We start from the raw sequence: 20487 nt of genomic DNA, 5'->3' as shown, positions 1-20487 counted from the left end.
ACAGCCAAAGTGACAATTCCACAATAGTTGCTCTCATTTACAAAATTGTTTAAGCCATCCACAAATTTCATTACCTTTTCAGTACACTCATCAAAAAAGGCAAGACTTGCATCCATGTCGGACACAAAGGACCTTTCCTCAATGAACCTTATGAACATCTGCGTCTTCATTACCATGTTAAAAAATTTGTGGTGATTTTTGTCTCTAGAGCGCAGGAAACCTAATGATGAGAGTTTTACAAAAAAACATACAAGTAATTAATCAGCACATTTAAAATTCCTTATAATTACGTAGTTATCATATTTATCAATACAAATTACCATGAAGGTCAAAAAGAGAATTTGGATCAGTAGTACCAACAGTTGGTGCTTTTGTAATAGGCAATAGGTATGCTCGGTATCCTTTGAGAATTGTGGCCATAAACCTTAGAAATGCTCCCTGTATCTCTAATTCCATTATATGCTAGAAAGAAATAGAGCATGAGAAAATATTTTTAACTACAGAAAATCTACAGGATATAAATTAGACAAAATTCATACAATTTGAGGGATAATTAATACCTCTTTTCTCTTCTTCAAAAATTCTCTATCTATGCTGCCATCTTTACTTGAATCATCATCTTTGTTAAGCTGCATACTGCGAAGTTGTTGACTTAAGTTTTCATATGACTTTTGGAGACTTGAGCGTAAAAATCGTGCTGGTTTCTTGGGAAGAATTTTTACTGTTAAAGATTTCTTTTCTTCACACCTATAATGTTGGAAAAAAACAAATTCTTTGGTCATGAACACATTTTAATATCATGTATTTCACAATCCATGAGACAAAATTTATACTTACATTGTAATATTATTGGTATCTAAATCCACACAGTTGACATCAGGAGGTGGGTCATATAAATCAAAAAATCTGGAGTCCACTCCAATAAGAAATGGTAAGGGAGCATGTAAGACATCAGCAAGGCCAAGTGGGCATAGAGGGATGTATGGGCACTGCCATTTAAACGGAAATATAATCTGAAACAGAAACAACCAGAAGATTAACTACGAAACTTTTTTCCACATTATAACTGAGGTGGAATGCAACAATTAACTGTAACAATTGGCTTATAAGATTATTTAATTTTTTTAAATACACAAATTGTTCCACTCAAGTGAGAAGCATGCCAAGAGGGGCTAAATAATTTCTTTTCTTTTATTTCATTTTACAACATATCTAATGCAAAGTGAAATATTATGTTCAAACACACAATATCAATAATTAAAAATGAAATTTTTCATAAGCCAATATTTTGGGAACCTCTTTAATAAACATGCGACAAATTCAATCCTCTGTTATATGACTGTTAAAACACTAGGCCTTCATGTAAGTGAGGATCATGACTGGATCATTCACATCAATCATCTAACTGAAAAACTATCTATAGCTGTTATTAATATTATAAGAAAGATACCGCGAATCACCTCTATTATATCCTCAAACATTGTTTACTAAGCTGCCTAAATTCACTCCAATCTTTGGTAAGATCTAATCTTCTGAGGAAATCTACTAGAGATTTCTTATGGCAAAAAAAGTCACTTACAGCCATTTTTAATGGACTCATTAGATCACCTGATATATGAATATTTGACCCTCTTCTAACCTTTTCAGAGATACCTCAATTTACAAACTGATAAAAATATGAACATTTTTATATTCAGTTTTGAATTTTAGATATGAATTTATTCTCAGGATATTAACTGTGATGCATTTCTAATGTAACATATCACAGCCTACATAGGGGGAGCAACATGATAGTAAAATTAGTTCAAAGGCGCACAGTTTCAACAATGCCATTGAGCACACCAAATGCACAAATTTTCTCAAACAAACAAGGAACAAAGTCTTGTGTCATAGGACATATGCATTTCTCCATTAAACCTAATGTGTAATGTACCTTCAGTATTGGTTTTTTAAATAAGTTAAACAAACAATAAAATTTGAAGCTTTTAATCATCCATTATACCTTTCAAGAATCCTCAACTGGATGTTTTTTTTAGGTTAATGTGCTAAATTCAAAGAATTATGGGAGATGCCAAGAAAATTACTTCGAGGAGTCATCCACTGATGCAACTGTCGCAACATATCCATAAGTTCTTTGAAATCATAAAAAGGAAAACACCTTAGTATTTAAACATATAATTTGTTGTGGACGGCGGCACAGTGAACAAGACTGATTACTTGAGAAAGAGGCAAATATTTTGTTGCCAATGAACCTACTAGTAAACCATCTTAATTTTTTTTAAATTTCAAAATAGGGGAATGAACTGACTTTCCATTACATATATTGGAAAGTTGGGTATAGAGATATGAGCAGTGGGCGAGAAGGAATTAAGATAAAGAGCTGAGGTGCCCCTGAATATCATAAAATGCTCTATATTTGTAAGAGCCACCAAAATTCACAAAAAACTTCTTAAATCATTTAAATGTAACATATTTCCCATTGAATTTAAAATGAACTCATGTATAAGGCTGCATTGGAAAATGTATTTAAGTGAGGATGAGTCCTTAAATGACAAACTTGAGATGAAATTTTTCCTATCTAAATGTCCATTTTTTTCTTGTATTTAGGCATTGTGATTCTGTTGCGTATCCTTTTTTTGTCATAAAATAATGCCATTAAATCAAAAGTGTGTTTTTCAAATATCTGAAAGACAAACTAACAAAGCTGAAATTAATTATGATTTTTCACATCCTGTCAAGTCCTATAATTCATCTTTGTTATGAATGCTCAACCAAGGTAATAACACTATCAGAGAATGATGACCCAAAGTGAATATAAACTCTTCCTCTCAATTAGGAGCATTTGAAACTTGAGTTCAATAAAACCAAAATCAGCCACAGCACATAAGCCTTGAACTTGAAACCTCTCCTGAACATATTTACCCTCTCCCATGAGTCATAATAGGCCAGGTTTTCTCAAACCGACCATTCTTTGCACAATTTTGCTACGTCAAATTTTCCAGGATAGCAGAAAACAATACAAACCATAGAGATTGCTTCGGCCACAGCTGTCAGCACATCAGGCCTCAGTGAATGAACTAGCAACTTTTGCTCGGTGAGGGCACAAAGCAAAACAATCAAGCAATTGTCTGGTCCAAGATTCGTTAACATTAGTCTGAAGCTTGCTCCACTAAAAAATCAAAAAGAATTTAATTAATAACTTCAACAAAATTCAAAATTTCTTTGAAAACATTTAAAATATATTCTAACCTCCTTGGCAGGGGCAAATCCTCAGGTTGCATCAACAAAATCTTGTATGTTGCTGAGAGTTGAATAAGAATGCTAGGTCGCTGAGGGGAAGGGAAAGGAATATCTTCAAGAAAATATGATATATACCTGAAAGTAAATGAACCCATGAAATTTATTAATGCAACATATATGAATATACCATAAAATTTTGATATGCAATTCAGAACTGTTGATAGCCAGAAAAAACAAGTCATAGATGCTACTCCATTTTTCTCAAACTAATATATAACAATAACATACAAATAATTCTTCAAACAAAACTATTGGTGTACACATCTCAAAAAGTCTCATTTACATCAATTTAGTCACAGGATTATATGAGAACATGCATTGTTGTTTTTTTTATTAACTAGTATTTTTTTCAAATTTTATGGAAGAAGTTTTTAAACAAAAAGTCAATCACCAGAATATATTTTAATAAATAGTAATCTCCAGGGAAGAAAATAATATTTTACAAGCAGTCCCATGAAATATACCATAAATTTCATTCCGGGCGAATAAAATAACAATGGGAAATATCAAATTTTGCAACTAAAATACCACTTTGCAATGAATAAAAACAGCAAAAACAAAAACGAATACTTTTACAAGAACAAATTTAAGAGTCTTACAGAATTCTTACCTTTCAATAGGAACTGTGTGAGGGCCATTACTAGTCATCTCAAAAAGAAATGTGAGAAATTTCTCAAAGGTATCAAAGAAGGGCCAATGGGAAAGAAGGCAAATGCATTTATTTACATTAACAGTTTTGGTATTTTCACTCAGGACTTCAAAATTAAACTCCTTTTGTTGATCAACAGACAGTTTTTCTGGAGGGTAGCGTTCATAGAATGTGACAGCTGAACCATAAACCTAGAGCGGGAAAAATTATACATTAAAAATTAATTTCAATACAATAAAATGACAATTATTCAAAATTGCAAGCCTTGAAACAGTATATAGTGTGCTTTTACACAAAGAAACTAAGTGTCACATACCTAGTTAAAATTAGAATAACTACATGGGATCAAAAGAAAGCATTGTCATACTGTATTGAATGCAAACCTGAAGTCATGAATTACCCTTCTGAAAACGGAAACAAGGCAGCTGAAAGGAATTTTGGCACACCTCAGACTGAGAAGAGAGTATGAGAATGGAGGAAGCAGAAAATTGATTTACTGAATGCAGATAGGAGTAACAAAACTTACTCAATCAAAAGTTCATGTGTTCCTAAATGGCCAAAGCTCAAGGAACATGTTACAAACTGGATAAAACACAGGAAGAACAGGATTACTGTTTTAACAAAAAGATTTTAAATGAATCAACAAAATTAGTGACAGGAATGTACAGGGTCCATACAATATGTATCATGACTGATTTGCTGTCTCCTTGCCGGAGTGGTGGATAGGGGTCCGACCGATCAGCTCGCTATAGGGGTCCCGCACCACTCAGGTGCACTTAAGTTCAGTCCCCTACAGATATGCGTTGAGACAGGAGGTGTCGTGTTTTTGTGACGTGTGATTGTTTGTAGTGTCGTCGTGGCAGCATGGAGTGCACTGTCAAGCAACGCTACGCTGTGAAGTTTTGCGTTAAACCTGGGAAAAACAGGCTTATGGGGATGATGCCTTAAGGTGCACAAGAGTATTCGAGTGGCAGCAAATGTTTAACAAAGGCCGGGAGTTCGTCAAAGGTGAGCACTGCGTCAGACGCCCGATGACCGCTCGAACCGATACTCAGGTGGCCAAAGTGAAAAACATTTTGAACTCAGACAGGCGTTTAACCATCGCCCTTATCAGTGAAGAGACCGGCCTTTCAGTCAGAACTGTCCACACCATTGTAACAGAGGATCAAGCGATGAGGAAAGTGTGCGTGAAGCTGGTGCCGAAAGTCTTGAGCGAGGAACAAAAAATGTCGTGGGTAGAAATTTTGCAAGAAATTTAGGTCTGCTCTCTCGTCGCTCTTTAGGCTCGGCTCTCAACAGTATTCCGGAAACTGACTTCCAGCTGCTTTAGACGAGTGGCAGACGTGCTAAACTAAGTGTATTCATGCAGGAGAAATGTATTTTGAAGATTATTAAGTAATTGTAATGATAACTGCAATAAATTTTGATTTCTTGGAACCACTCCCAATACTGACTGTATGGACCGTGTATATAGCCAATTTTTCTGGGAGAATGTTACGGTGTGAAGGCTACACAAACAGAATTGTCTCCGCATGCATACCAGAACTACAATAGAATAAAAACTGCCGTTTAAATGCAAAAGAAAGGTTGAAACATTCAACAGTGAAAATAAACTGCATACATGTTTTTAGCAGTAGTGATGATAAATTTCTGGGATTCTATGATGGATAAATGTTTATATAGCTGCCAAATTTTTTAATGTAACATTCCTAATTGTTTCCTATAAATATTAACATTAAGATAATTTTTGACCCAATCCAATAAGTGTTCCTAAATTCTAACATGAAAACTCATAATTTGTCTTATGCCCTATTCTGCCTCAAGGGTTAGGAAATACGATATATATACGTGGGAAGACCTAGAAGTACCCAAAAAATATCTGTCTGTCTGAAAAATATCACTCTATTAGAAAGAATGCAATCTATAAAGCAGAAGTTTCAAGTTTGAAGACGCTACGTTGTTTAGTATTTGTTTGGTAACCATCAATAGTGAACATTTTCAGTGAATTTGTGAAAATGAAGAAAATTATTGGTCATCGTTTAATGATACAATACTTATATTTGAAAGGCCTCAGCCCAACCAATATAAAGGTTGAACTGGATTCTACTCTGAATGAGTCTGCTCCATTATTTACAACAGTAAAATATTGGGTAGCAGAGTTAAAACGAGGCCATACGAGCTGTCAAGATGAGCATCGCATTGGTCGACCACATGAGGTGACGACTCCAGAAACGAAGAAAATCCACTAAGTGATACTGGATGATAGTTGACGGAAAGTGCGCGAGCTAGCAAAGATAAGAGGCATTTCAAAAAGTGCAGTAAATCGCATATTAAGTGAAAATTTGGACATGAGAAAGCTGTGTGCAAGATAGATGCCGCATTTGCTCACACTCGAGCCAAAACAAGTGTCATGAAGATTTTTCAATTGAGTGTTTAGCAAAGTTTCACACCAGCAAAGCAGAATTTTTGCACAGTTTCATAACTATGTATGAATCATGGGTCCATTTATTGACACCTTAGAAAAAAGAACAATCAAAACAATGGATTCAAAAAGTAGAACCGCCTCCAAAGAAGGCAAAGACCGCTTCATCCGCAAGCAAGGTCATGGCGTCGGTTTTTTGGGATGGACGGGACGGGATTTGGCTAAGACAAAGTGTTGTTTCATCAAGACAATGCACCAGCTCACAAATCTGTTATTGCAATGGCCAAAATTCATGAATTAACATTTGAATTACTACCTGATGCACCCTATTTGCCAGATTTAGCCCCCACAGATTATTTTCTGTTCATTAACTTGAAAAAAAAGGCTCGGTGGTGAAAGAACCATGAAGAAGTGATGGTTAGTGGCTATTTTGAGAAGCAAGACAATTCTTGTTACAAAAAGGGTATCGGACTTATTGAACATTGTTCGGAAAAATGTGTAGAGCTGAAAGGAGATTATGTTGAAAACTAAATAATTTTTTCCAAAATTTTTGTTTTCTCTGTTGGGTTGGGTACTATTGGGATTGCCCTCGTATAGGGATATGGAGGCCAAGAAATTGATATATGAACACTGTCCTTTCAATAGAAGTACTGTTAAAAATTTTAAATCATTCATTACATAATTAATTATACTGTACAGTGTTTTTCTGTTCCTGATCAAATGAAATTCAGTTAGTGATTGAGCTAAAATAACTGGCTAAGTCTCTAAATTTATGATATACAATTCAAACAGTTAAGTATCAAAACCCACAATCAAATTATTAGTAAACATGTTTAGTACCAATATATTTTACTCCAAAGAGTTCCAGGGAATAAATGTTGAACCCAAACATTTAACAATTTGAGGGATTATTTAAATAACCTCAAATTTATGGAGGAAGTTTAAGAAGGTTTTAGCAACAGTTTTTTCAATAACTCATTATCAGTAAATTTAAAAAGGCACAAGCTGATGAGCCCAGAATGGTTCAGCAGGACCTATAACACTGCAAAATTTACACACATAATATATGATAATTCTCTGGTAAATTTGATGTATTTTGTGATTTTTCTTTTCCATTAGTAAATAAGAAATTTCAACTTTGTTACATATTAAGATATTACAAATAAACTGAATTGCTTGTACATACACATTAATCCTGTTTATTGTGTACAATAATTTAAACTATAGATATCCAAATTAAAAATTAAAATTAATAGAAACTTCTTTCAATTGCAATAAAAACAATACAAGTAGCTATTTTCTATATTTTATTATGTAGCCGACTGAAACAAAAGAGTTTTTTGTGATGACAAAATTTTAGGCGATGAGTGATTTTGCCATTATAAACTATAACAGTAAATACCAGCTTATATTTGGGCAGATGATATATACATATATTATGATCAACCATTTTTCCTTGCATTGATGACAAATTGAATAACAGAAAAATATTTATTCAATTTGTAGATGCATTAAAAGAACTGAGGATATGGTGACAAAACAGAAAAAATCGTCAGGAAAGAATTCACTCATGATAAACAACTCCATTATTGTTACAATTTAATTACCTTTTCAGCGGCATCTGATACAGTGAGGACAAATGTTGAGAAAATGGGCCTGGGTTGAGTAGCTTTGGCAGGCCAGCATTCAACGGTTGACCCCATTGGTAAACAAAACATGGGTACAGATTCAGGGAATGGAAAGTTGGCATGATCTATGTGTGGATACCGAGCAAGGATACCTATAAATAAATGAAATACAGAAATATTAAAGTAAAATCATTTGCACAGTTTAACCCCTATTGAAAGAATTAGAGAAAATAGATTAGTGACATTGTAATTAGTAGTTAGGTCAACACGAAAAGGAACAAAAAAAAGCATATTTGTAAATTCCATTAAACAAAGATGAATTTTTCTTTCCATAATGGATAAGTTCCACAAAGTCAAGCATAAAATTATAAAGTTTATTATGAGATTTCATTATTAATAATGAAAAATTAAGGGGTCAGTTAATTATAAATTAGGAAAAGACAATAATCTCATGGTGTCTGAAAAAACCTGAAACGTGAGAATAATTTGGAAAATTAACCCGAAGTGTAGTTTCCAGGATGCAGATAAGGCAAGATACAGAAAGTACAAGATATTGATTATATGATCTACAAATGAAGTGCGAGATAGAAATAAGTGTAAAAGAGATGGGGATAAATGTTATAATGATATAAGGAGGCCACAGCAAAAGAGAATAGGGCATTCTGTTCATACTGGAAGAGCAAGAATGAAGAGATCAAGCAGGAATAAAAGTTAGCAAAGAAAGTAGCAAGAATAACATGAAGGAAGAGATAAAGTTGTTGGAAAAATGAATCAAACACTGGGAGAAAAATGTGAATGGAAATAAAAAATCAATTCCTGATAGTAAAGATTGATAGATTTTATAAGATACAGAAGATTGGAAAGAATGATCTTTGGTATGTTAGGGATTGCAATAATAGCCTTGTCTCTGAAGAAGCTAAAGTAAAGGAAATTTGGAGAAGCTATTGTAGGAGATAAAAGATAATGAAGATGAAAAAGTTAGGAAGTTAAAAAGACAGGCACTAAGTATGAAAGTTCATTAAATAGGGAAATCAGCTGGAACCGATTAAATAACTGAAGACATGATTCAAGCATCAGGAACACCAAGAAAGGCACGGCTTTATAGTTTATGACAGCATGGGATGAAAAAAAGAGGTCTGGGTGACGGAAAAGAAGGTATGATTGCACCCATTAAGAAGTAGGATGACAGAAAACTGTGCTATACATGTGTATGGGGTGGAGATATGGATGATGAGGGTGAAAGAAGGATGAGGGCAGGAAATAGGATGAAAAGATGAGATTTGTGAGTAGCATGATTTTCATGCTCTTGAAGGCTCACGAGTTTCTGAACGGTAAGGGATTTGATTTTCAAATTGCTAATTGCATTGTCACAAAAAGCAGGGTAAGACAATCTTTCAATGTCTCACGGCCAAGCAATTCATTCTCCTCTGCAGTTATATAGATTCACTTTGGCATCTTTTTTCAGAGGAGACCCATCTCGTCACAATTAAACAGTTCGGAAGGTAACCTTCAGAACCTAAGACCTTCTTGAAGTCACCGATGAAGTTCTCTGCAGCCTTTGGGTCAGAGCTCCCTGCTTCACAATGCCTCAAAATGCTCTGGATGCTGGTTATTCTCTTAAACTTCTCTAACTACCCATGGTTTCCCTCAATTACTTCTTTCTTGACAATTGATGATCCTGGTGTCTTCCATACAGGGTCGGCCTAAATAAATTCCTCCTTCTCACAATTGATGTTCTTATTAATAGCATCCCTTTGTAATTGCTTTCGTTTGTCCATAAAGATCCAATCTTCCAGCATTATTGAGAATAAATAACCATTAGGTATATATTCTTGTTACTCCCTTTGAAGCATCTATGCCCTAAATTTTCTCCTTCTTCTGGAGGATAGTGCAAATGGTTAATTATCACCAATTGTGTGTTTTCGAGATTAGCCACGCACAAACACCTAGTTCTTGCTTTTCAATAATTTTACCTTTCATTTCTATGGTTATTTTTATTCCCTCAAGACTGTCTTCTTGCAGCTTTTTCTTAGGAGACATAATTAAAACTAAGCACAAAATATTATTAACATTTACACAAAAAAGTCAAAAATAATGTCCAATCACAAGTTTGGAAAAATGTGTGATCACTAGTGACACTAAGGTGCTAGCAGAACGAGTGCTAAACACAAACTGAAGCAGCAGGGATGCAATCATTCTGGGAATTCCCCTTTACTCATCACTTGCTAAGCAAGCAATTTTTTAAAACATTTTTGCTCATTATGTGAACTACTTGCTACGCAAGTTTCTTGTTAATCGAGGTTCCACTGTACCCAAAACATACATGCAGATTACCAAAGGCCACAGGTCACAAAGCTGCAATACATTGACAAAATCTTTACAGGTTAAAACATTCTTCTCTTACATTTTTTATGGGAAACAGAAAAAGGTGTAAAGCATGTGAAAATATAAGTTTGGAGAATCAGAAGCAAACAGTCTCATAACATAAATGCCATAAAGGTTACCCTTGCTGTGTTTATCCTACGGCAAAATATTACTTTGAAACCCAAGTCTATTCCACTCTGCAACTTTTTATCAATGCAATACATTTTCATATGCATAATTGAAACTATATTCAAATACATCCAGCAGTTATGCACCCTCAGCTATAAATTACAATTATCAAACCATAGAGTCATAGTTTTATAAAGTGCATACATACCAGGTTTGTATGACAGGAGATTAGCACGATTCATTGATTTCTTGTAGCATAGGTATACGTCTGACCCAACCTGAAAATGAAAGATGATTATTTTAACTTGCAAAAAATAAAAAATTAATGACAAAAAGGCAAATGTGGGCACTCTACATTGTCAAATTATGCAAGCTTTGTTACAAATATAAAGCATGAATTCAAAAATTGAATGATCACCATCTTAACCAAATATATGCAATTGGTTTCATTGACATTATTCTTCAAAAACTACGTGATTAACAATAGGACATCTAGCTATACTAATACAAGAATGCTACAAAGCTATGTATACAGAAAATATTACTTAATAATGATTTATTGTCACATACCATTCCTTTGTTTAAGGTTTTTTCTATCATACAAAAGGCATGTGGAGCTGTTTCACCTTTGTTTGCCAAGATGACACAAATATCTGTCACAACAAGTTCATTGCAGGGCATTGATTCAGGTGCCCTACGAATAAAGGACAAAGATTTAAAAAAATACCAAGGACAGCTTAGAAATAATTATTATGCAGTTTCCATCTGCATATCATAGAGAACAATAATACATGATTTCCAAGAATTAATTGTTGAGAAGTACTAGCAGCTGCCAAGGTTACTCACTATGTTCTTCTCTGTAAAAGGATAGGTAAAAAAAAACAAAGAAACATTCAAGTTAAGAATATTGACCACAATTCCTAAATATTAAGAAAAAATGTTTGCATGTTGTTATTCAGTATTAACTAGCTTGAATAAAATAAATTTTGAATGAATTAAAAGAAATACCATACATAAATACACATATAGATCCATCTTATATACAAACTTTCAATTAAAAAACCGCGGGGCTGCATTTGCTGGAGAAGTTTTTATATCGAGTTAAAGAAGATGTTATTTGAGATGTGAGTTAGACCTCTACAAGGTCACCTTTGGAAATGTACTGCCATATAATAATAACGTCAAAGTTATGACTTGCTGTCACTTGTTGAAATAATCAGTAGAAGCAAACAATTGTAGCAGTAGCATTGATGCAATAATCACACCACTGGCTGTGAATTTCAGATTTCAAAATCACCACATTGATACCAAAGGTCAATACCGTACATACTATACATCAAAATAATTTAAATAAATATCAATTATTTCCAACTTGATTATTATCATTTAAGGCATCGAGTTATATTTCTTTTAGTCATTATCACTGAAACATGGAGAATAAACTAGGTAGCATTTAATAATTATGAAAACAGTAGTATCAACTTAAACACTGGATATGCAAAAACTATGGAAATTTTAAGGGAAAATTTAGGGGTTGGCCTATGCACAAGTATACATGGTAATAATCCTCCTATAATAATTGATAACAAGAAATAAAATCTAGAAAAAATACTGATTGCTCATTTGCAGATTACCTTCTGTAGGTGACAAAGATTTTGGCCCCTGAGTTGTTAACATTAGCTGCAAGTCCGCTGGGTGTTGAGAGAACAACTTCTGAATCTGCCATGAGACGTTCCTTCCCTTCATACATGACACTAAAAGAAAAATTTACAATCATTGTTACTTCCTCATTTAATGCTTACATGATATAAATGGCATATATATCAAGGCTTATGTAGTAAACAAGATACCTGTGCATGTTAAGTACGTGGGTTGTAAAAATTATACAAGAATGTCCAGTCATTAGTTCACGGATATTAAAACAAGGAAGTCCTGTTCTCTAAACAGCAACTAATGCAAGCAAAGTCATGCAACAGTGAACATGACAGCAACATCATTAAGAGTTTTCACAAGACTATGAACCAAGCGGAAATACTGAGGGGGAAAGTAAAACAAAAAAATGCAACATCAGAATTTTAAATGTTTTGACTGGAATGGATACTGGACCTCAACAAACAATTACAAAAGATATGCTCCAACATTGCATTATCACATTCAAGTGAGACCTATCACACCTAGAACTCCACATTTGCAGAAATATCCCAAGTACGTCCCAAGATATTGTTTCTACTGCATCATAAGCACTTGAAATCCTCAGGTAAAATTTGTATTATTGCTAATGATTAGATGAGTATACTTTTAAACTTAATAGCTTTTTCTATCATAAAACTTGTTAAATTGTAGCTTCCTTTCTGATGATGCCAACCTATATACCATACTACGTAGAACTCTAAAAGAGAAGCTATAATACTTAATTCTAAATGAAACTGACATCACTCAAAAAGCAGGTCAGGGAGTAGCAGGCACGTTAAAACTTAAGTAGAGAGTAATATAAGAATAGATTGGTGAAATTAAACAAATATAGTTACACATATAGAATGGAAATATGAAGCAGGGTTTTCTTATCAATCAATCAACATTCAATGAGCCGTATTTAACGAATCTAATCAGATAATTTTTTCAACAAAATTACATTCTGATTTAGCTAATAACTGACCCTCAGATAAGTTGTTTTTTGGCATAATGACCTGAATTAGAGTAATACGTATGTAAATACGGGTACTAATGATACTGTTGTCTTGTATTCCCTCACCAAGGCAAGGGACAACTATTTGCAAAACCTACACTGAAAATGATAATTATAAAATACTTCATAAAGGTACAGTCACAACTAATGATCAGTGATTCATTCCCACCGACCAAAACCCAATCAACTTATCGTTATGGATGTGCTTGAGTCAAATTCACCCAACTGACATCTTACCAAGCGGACCAGGGATGGGTCATTAGTGAGGAACTAGGTTTTGGAAACATCAGAGTGGGTTGCCAGCAGCAGATCAAGAATGATAACATAAACTGAGGGAAGAGATTTTCATGGAATAAATGGATGTTATTTTAAAATGGAGCAATACTAAACGTCAGTCTATTATTTCCAGAAACCAAAATCATATGATCATTGAAAAATATACTTGGTGTGGGAAACAAATGAATTCATGTTTTTGGCCTATATGAAATATGGCATAATATTGTTACATCTGATACTTCAACAGTTTCCTGTTGCCTACTGTCATAAGTTAAAATCAAGTGATAAAATCAGTGCCATAGGTATAGGATGAGAATCAAAGCACACAAAACAAAGATTATGAGGTTTTCAAGAAATATAAAGGTGAAGTTAAAAATCAAAATACAATGGCAAAAACTTGAGCAGAAGGAAAAGTTTACCAATCTCAGAAGTGTTATGGACCAATATGGCCAAAGTAGTATGAGGGGCATAAGGTGTTCAAAGGGGTGTAAGAAGAAGAATTGCATCAAGAAAAATATTTTGACTACAAAGGAAAAGATGACCGGAAATCGAGTAAGGATGTCAGGAAAAGACTTTTTTTAAACTTTGATATGAAGTGTGGTTTTGTATGTTGCAGAAACATGGTTGTAGAAGCAAGATGATTGGAGAAGCGTAGATGGTAGGCTTTTGTAAAGTGGGTGTGGAGAAAAATGGAAAAGGTAAAATGAACAAAAAAAACCAACAGGGAAGTACTAGGTATAGTGGGAGGGAAGAGAGTGGACTGTGTGACTGAAGAGAGTGGGATACAGTGAAGGTGGGTACAGACCATTTTTATGGACAGTTAGATATGGAGGGCTGCGATAGAGGGGCAAACATTAGGGAGGCAAGTTAGGGAGAGGAAAAGGATATGCATGAATAGATGAGAATAGAAAGTATGCAGGATTGAAGAATAGCTTAAATGCAGTTTGGGGAGACAGGTTTTTTCTTGTTACACAAAGCTAAGCAATGCAGCCACATTTAGTTTGTGTGCATACAAAACCTACTTTAAATGGTAGAATACCAATGGAAGACTACAAAACTACTCAACTTCTTTCTATTCCAAGTTCACGCTACAGTCAGCCAAAAACTACGAGGGTGATTCGAAAAGTAAGGTCTCCTATTTTTTTCATGAAAAATCAAATTTATTCTCAACTTTGTGTACATCGTAGGAAAGGCTGAGCATTTAGCTATTTTTCTACATAGTCGTCTTGACGATCAATCACTTTTTGCATCCTTGTAACCAGCTTTCTAATACCAGCATCTTCCCTTTCTCCCGCCACGTCACGAAGCCAACTGACGACTGCTTCTCACACTTTCTCGTCTGACTTGAATTTTTGTCCTCCAAGGTGTTTTTTGAGAGCGGGAAACAAGTGGTAGTCGCTGGGGGCAACGTCCGGGCTGTAAGGAGGGTGGTCGATGATATCGCAGCCGAATTCATTGAGTATGGTGGTCGTTTGATGTGACAAGTGCACTGTCATGATGCAAACACACTCCTTTGCTGAGACACCTTGCAGTAACCGAGGACTTCCGACACAATATTCTGCACAGAGAAGTAGTCACTCTCTTCATCAAGGGCTACCTTTATCTGATGAAGGATAATTCTCCAGTTATTGCGCACCATCTTGTCAATTGGAGCCACCGTTGTTTCCGGCTAACTCGGCCGCCCCGACCGCTGCTCATCGTGGACGTTTTCCCGGCCATCAAAAACTCCCTGCACCACTTCCGCATGTTTTTAATGTCCATACACTTCTCACCGTACACTGTCACTAGATGGCAATGAATTTATATCAGAGAAGCAGTCATCAGTTGGCTTCGCAAAGCAGCGGGAGGTAGGTATGACGCCGGTATTAAAAAGCTGCTCACAAGGATGCAAAAAGTGATTGATCATCAAGGCAACTATGTAGAAAAATAGCTAAATGCTCAACCTTTCCAACGATGTACGCAAAGTTGAGAATAAATTTGATTTTTAATTGGAGACCTTACTTTACGAATCGCCCTCATATATACATATACCAGGTGTACAAGTATGAAACGTGGATTTCAGAAAACAGATGGTGTACCAATGCAGTTTATAGTATTAAGATTTGACACCATTTTGTAGTGCCATCAACGAGTGTCAGACATGCATGAGTCATAAATTGAAAATGGGTTTGTATAGAGTTGTGGAGTTCAATATGTTGAAATTTATACCAAACAAAGATCATTCCTGGACAACATTAATTTTTTTATTTCATTTGAAAAAAACTGCTGCTGAATCATACCGATTACTTTGAGAAACTTACGGTGAACATGCCCCATTGCAAGATATTTATTGCAAGATTGTTTCAGCATTTCAAAAGTGGTGACTTTGATTTTGCAAACAAGGAGCATGGAAAACCATTAAAAAGATACGAAGATGCAGAATTGCGAGCATTGTTGGACGAAGATGATTCACAAACACAAAAACAACTCGCAGAGTAATTGAGAAACTGTTCAATTCAACAAGCTGTTTGCAATTGTCAATGAGATCTGGGAAAGATTCAGAAGGCTGGCAGACCACCACACGAGTTGAACATAAGGCAGATGGAGAGGTGCACCTCTTCATCTGCCTCTCAAAAATACAAAATTTTGCTTAAACAATACAAAAGGAAGTCATTTTTTCATCACATCGTTACTGAACATGAAAAGTTGGTTTATTTTGAGAATTCCAAGTGCAAAAATCATAGGTAGACTCAGGCGCATCATTCCCATGTACCGCAAGACTCAATTGCTTTAGCAGAAAGATGATGCTCTGTGTTCGGTGGGACCAGAAGGGTGTGCTTAAGCGGATAAAATAATACTCTGTAATTCCACCTATTATGCCTCCTATTATCCCACCTATTATCCAGTATTATTTTATCCGCTTAAGAATGAACCGATTCCATAAAATAACGCCTGAAACCATCGATTATAACAGAAGGGTGTGGTCTATTACAAGCTGTTAAAAACCAAGTAAAACGGTTAATACTGATATCTACCAACAACAATTGTTTGATTTGAACCGTTAACTGTCTGAAAAAGACCAGAATACCAAAAGAGGCAACACATGGTCATTTTTCTTCATGACAATTCTGTATCACATATGAAAAATCCCGTTCGCTACACATAGGAAGCACTCAGCTGGGAAGTTCTACCTCATGCGGCTTACATACCACACTTGGCTGCCTCCGATTACCACTTGTTTGCATTGATGGGTCACGCACTTTCTGAGCAGCGCTTTGGTTCATATGATGATGGGGAAAATTGGCTTGATGAATAGTTCATGGCAAAAGGGAAAGATTCTTAATGGAGTGGTATCCACAAATTACCCGAAAGATGGGAAAAATGTCTAACTAGCAGTGAAGCATACATTGAATAAAGCTCTTATTATCATTCTTCCCATTTTTGAAAATTCTCTTTTCATACTTGTAGACCTGGTATAATGAAATTGAAAATGTCATGCAAAATCCTACTCACCCAATATCCACCAAAGGAGGTTTATCTCTGCCTCTTCTGTAGCAGAGAAACACTTCAGGACTACGAATGCTGCCATGGTTTAAGTCTCCACTTTGCCCTGATGTTGAAAATTAAATAAATAAATATTCATTACATTAGAAATATTCTATGAAATTTAAAAACATATGCATATATACACCTAAATCAATACTATGAATAACTGCTCCTAATATAGATAAGGAATGCATAACGCTTGAGAAAGAGCAAATTATACAAGAAATTTTGCTAAATATTTCTTATAAAATGACCTGTGATGCATTAAATTATTTTTTGTCATGAAAATTACAATATTGATAACAGCAAAAAATTCTTGCTGTAAAATGTTAATTATCAACTAATAATAAGTTTATTATTATACAAGTTGAAGTGTATTCTGATTACAGTTAATGAAAAACATCCAATTCAGTCAATTTCTGAACACTAAGATTACCTATTTTTAACTAGAAATTGAAATGGTAACATTCATAGTAAAATAAATCCAAATGTTACATGGAAAGTATGTTACGAAACACATGGCTAAACATGGTAAGATAGCATCTGAATAATCAAGCTGGCCTTGGTAGAGTATTGTGGCTGGTTTATGACTTGATACCTAATTAGGTCATGCAATCAAAACCTTGTGGTGGCTATTACTTTTCTTTGATGCCCCTAAAGGCACAAAGGTGTTTGAAGAGACATATAACAGTAGCTAATGACCAAGAACAAATAAAGAAATGTAAACACCAATGTTTTGTACGAACATCTCAATTCATTAAAAATAACAAATTGACATCATTTTAGCAATGGATATATTACTCATTTCCAATCAATTACATTTGGTACTGGTAATATATTTATTATTAATGAACAGTATGCATTGTAACTCAGATGAGACTTTTATTTTTATTAATGACAACAAAAATACAATGCCTGTTAAATTTTGTATAGGTTCTCATGTTTCTGTGCATTTTACTCAAATTTCAAGAATTGTATACATCTAACAATAATTCTTAACACCTGTCCATAATTCAACTATTAAAATTGACGATGAGATTCTGGCTGAAGTAAAGACTTAATAAAATTACAACAGAAAGGCATATTAATCCTGGGCTCAAATCTAGGTGGTTTATGTCAAAAAAATGTGTGATTTTCATGGCAACAAAACTAGCTGGAAAATTGCTAGTTTCTTATTAAAAGCAACTGAGTCTCCTATTAAAAAATAAACTATTTCAAATCATTGAGTTTAGAATCAAGCCAGTTTTATATTCACCTAAAAACCAACTTTCACATTGAGGACTGAGTTTTTGGTCGGTCTGTAAACATATATACCTGGCCCTCTTGGGTTCCTCTAACAATTACGCTGCTGAAATAGTTCATTTATTTATTTACATTATTTATGGGAATAACCCTTTTACAAAGGTTATTCCCGTTGAAACCCCTCCAACTGAATTAAAAGAAACCACTTTACTGTGAATAAATGTGATACAGTAACCATATTGGTAAACAATATCAATCGTAAGAGGCCAATTCTTGGCCAGCTTTGATATCACCAGAGCCCAAAAGTATAGTTAAGACACATGGAGCAAGTAACTACTCTATTATTATCATATATGTCTTCATGGAGAAGACAATACAATTGAGTACAAAAAAAAGGAATTTGAAAAATATTTTCAACTATATTTTTTTCAAGTAAGTTATTTAAAATATCATTAGGTGGAAGAAGAAATCAAACATGGGGAATTTATTTACATCGATGTTAGAAATATACACAAAAATATACGTAAATCATGCAAAATAATCTTACATTCCAAAGATATCTTGTAAGTGTGTAGTGAAAGTGGATTCGTACACGTAAAACTTCACAATGCATGTTTTGAAAGCTATGAAAAATTAAAGAAAGCCTTTAATCACTGTAGATTTGATCATCGGTCGTAAATTTGACAGTGGTGAGAAAATCTGGGTTATTGTCTAAATTTTTCGCTATGATTAAGAGAAAAACAAAAGATACAATACTACAAATATTGTGAACAACACTGATTTATCAAAGAACCCCTATACAAGTTTCCTTACTACTGTAAAAATCTACCTAATACATGTACCCCTGTAGTTTTTATTGAAGTTTATTTCAGTACAAAAACATATAGGATTCGAATGGCGGGGGTTTTATGCTCGTTTGAAATTATATCCGTCAACGCCGCTATGATGAAGAACACGAATGATGACTTTCAATTAGCTGTGAAGGTGCTCTCACATACAATATCCGGTTCCACCTTTGGTGATGATAAGATTCACTTATCTAATGGATGATATCAATTTAATGTTCTATATCAGGGACCAGAATAGTTATGAACAACGTAAAAATCTGATAAAAATCAGCATAAAATAAATAATTCACTACAAAATAATTAAATTAGCTAAAAACAATTAAAGAAGTCGGTACCTGATGGTGTTGTATCTATACAAGTGAAGCCTTGAGGACACCGCTCTCCTAACGACCGGAAGATCACAGTAACATCAGTTATTGGAGCTTGATTGTGGGTTGGTTTGAGGTGTGCACCATCCCTTGAAAAGTCATCCAGGGGCTGGGGATTCTCCTTTGGGAGGCCAGCCACAACAAAGTAGTCAGCCACCCGTCGCTCATCCATCCTCTTACGTGAGCAACCAAATTTTCCCCAGCCACCAAACCGAAATCACCTTCTCTCAGTCTTCATATGAAGAGCAGTAATTATTGAAGTTTTTTCCATGACAATATCCCAAGGTTTTCTGCAAAGTCACGAATGAATGGTAATACGCAAGTTCGGCAACGGTTTGGAATATATTCAACGACGTTTTAGCAGGTAACCAATTGATTTCGTGTGGGAGGGAAAATAGCATAAAACAGCGATGTAACTGAACACACTCATAAAATACCAATGAATGTATACATCCACATTTTCAATTGGAAATCAAAACAAAAACAAATCAACATTTTCTACGCATGAAACACGGTGATTAACGAATGTAACAATAAGTGCGAGAATCCCATAAATATTAAAATTTTGCCCATAAACACGGGTAATTTTGGTCTGTCAATTGAAATTGGTAACATTCTAAGGAACTTGAATATTGAATGAATCGTGATATCACTGTTTCTCTTATTGCTCTAGTTTCACTTTGAACAGGTCTCACCGTATTACGCAGCTCGATGAATACTTTCTTACTCCACCAAGAAAATTAAATTACTGAATCACATTCATTTAAACGTATTACTGCACCACATTTCACTCGATGAACATTGCTGCTTTGTCGATGTAGCCATGTTAAATATCTCAAGGTCGTGACGTCATAACAAAGGATCAATTGCTTAAATTGTGAGCGCGTTATTTCAATGGTATATAACGATGGCCTTCAGTTAGATATTACCGTTCTTGCATCAGGAGTTTTTTGCATTATCTTTGCCTGATTTAAAAATTATATAATTAAATATGCTATGGTATTCTTTAAAATTCGTTCTCAATGGTTCAAAAACGAAGTATCATTCTGG

General features: G+C 34.6%; 1 protein-coding gene across 4 annotated transcripts in view; it reads right to left on the bottom strand.

Annotated features, from left to right (window-relative positions):
• Crag (DENN domain-containing protein Crag) overlaps window positions 1–20253 on the bottom strand; it is a 71624-nt gene extending 51371 nt beyond the window's left edge. For all 4 annotated transcript variants that reach the window (XM_071593777.1, XM_071593778.1, XM_071593779.1 and 1 more), the window contains exons 1-14: window positions 20133–20253; window positions 19405–19727; window positions 16947–17043; window positions 12127–12246; window positions 11063–11186; window positions 10701–10770; window positions 7979–8151; window positions 3911–4140; window positions 3250–3375; window positions 3025–3169; window positions 838–1013; window positions 561–747; window positions 321–462; window positions 75–220 (exon numbers count right to left, since the gene is read on the bottom strand). In XM_071593777.1, coding sequence (XP_071449878.1) covers window positions 75–220; window positions 321–462; window positions 561–747; window positions 838–1013; window positions 3025–3169; window positions 3250–3375; window positions 3911–4140; window positions 7979–8151; window positions 10701–10770; window positions 11063–11186; window positions 12127–12246; window positions 16947–17043; window positions 19405–19609 — 1941 coding nt within the window. In that variant the 5' untranslated portion in view covers window positions 19610–19727; window positions 20133–20253. The remainder of the gene's footprint in view (window positions 1–74; window positions 221–320; window positions 463–560; window positions 748–837; window positions 1014–3024; window positions 3170–3249; window positions 3376–3910; window positions 4141–7978; window positions 8152–10700; window positions 10771–11062; window positions 11187–12126; window positions 12247–16946; window positions 17044–19404; window positions 19728–20132) is intronic.
• Window positions 20254–20487: the final 234 nt, after the last annotated feature.

The sequence above is a fragment of the Hetaerina americana genome, unplaced genomic scaffold, assembly GCF_022747635.1.
Source record: "Hetaerina americana unplaced genomic scaffold, ioHetAmer1.1.p SCAF_6, whole genome shotgun sequence".
In the NCBI taxonomy this organism is placed as follows: Eukaryota; Metazoa; Arthropoda; class Insecta; order Odonata; family Calopterygidae; genus Hetaerina; species Hetaerina americana.
The sequence above is the reverse complement of the archived record's forward strand: the minus strand, read 5'-3'. Positions and strand labels throughout refer to the sequence as shown.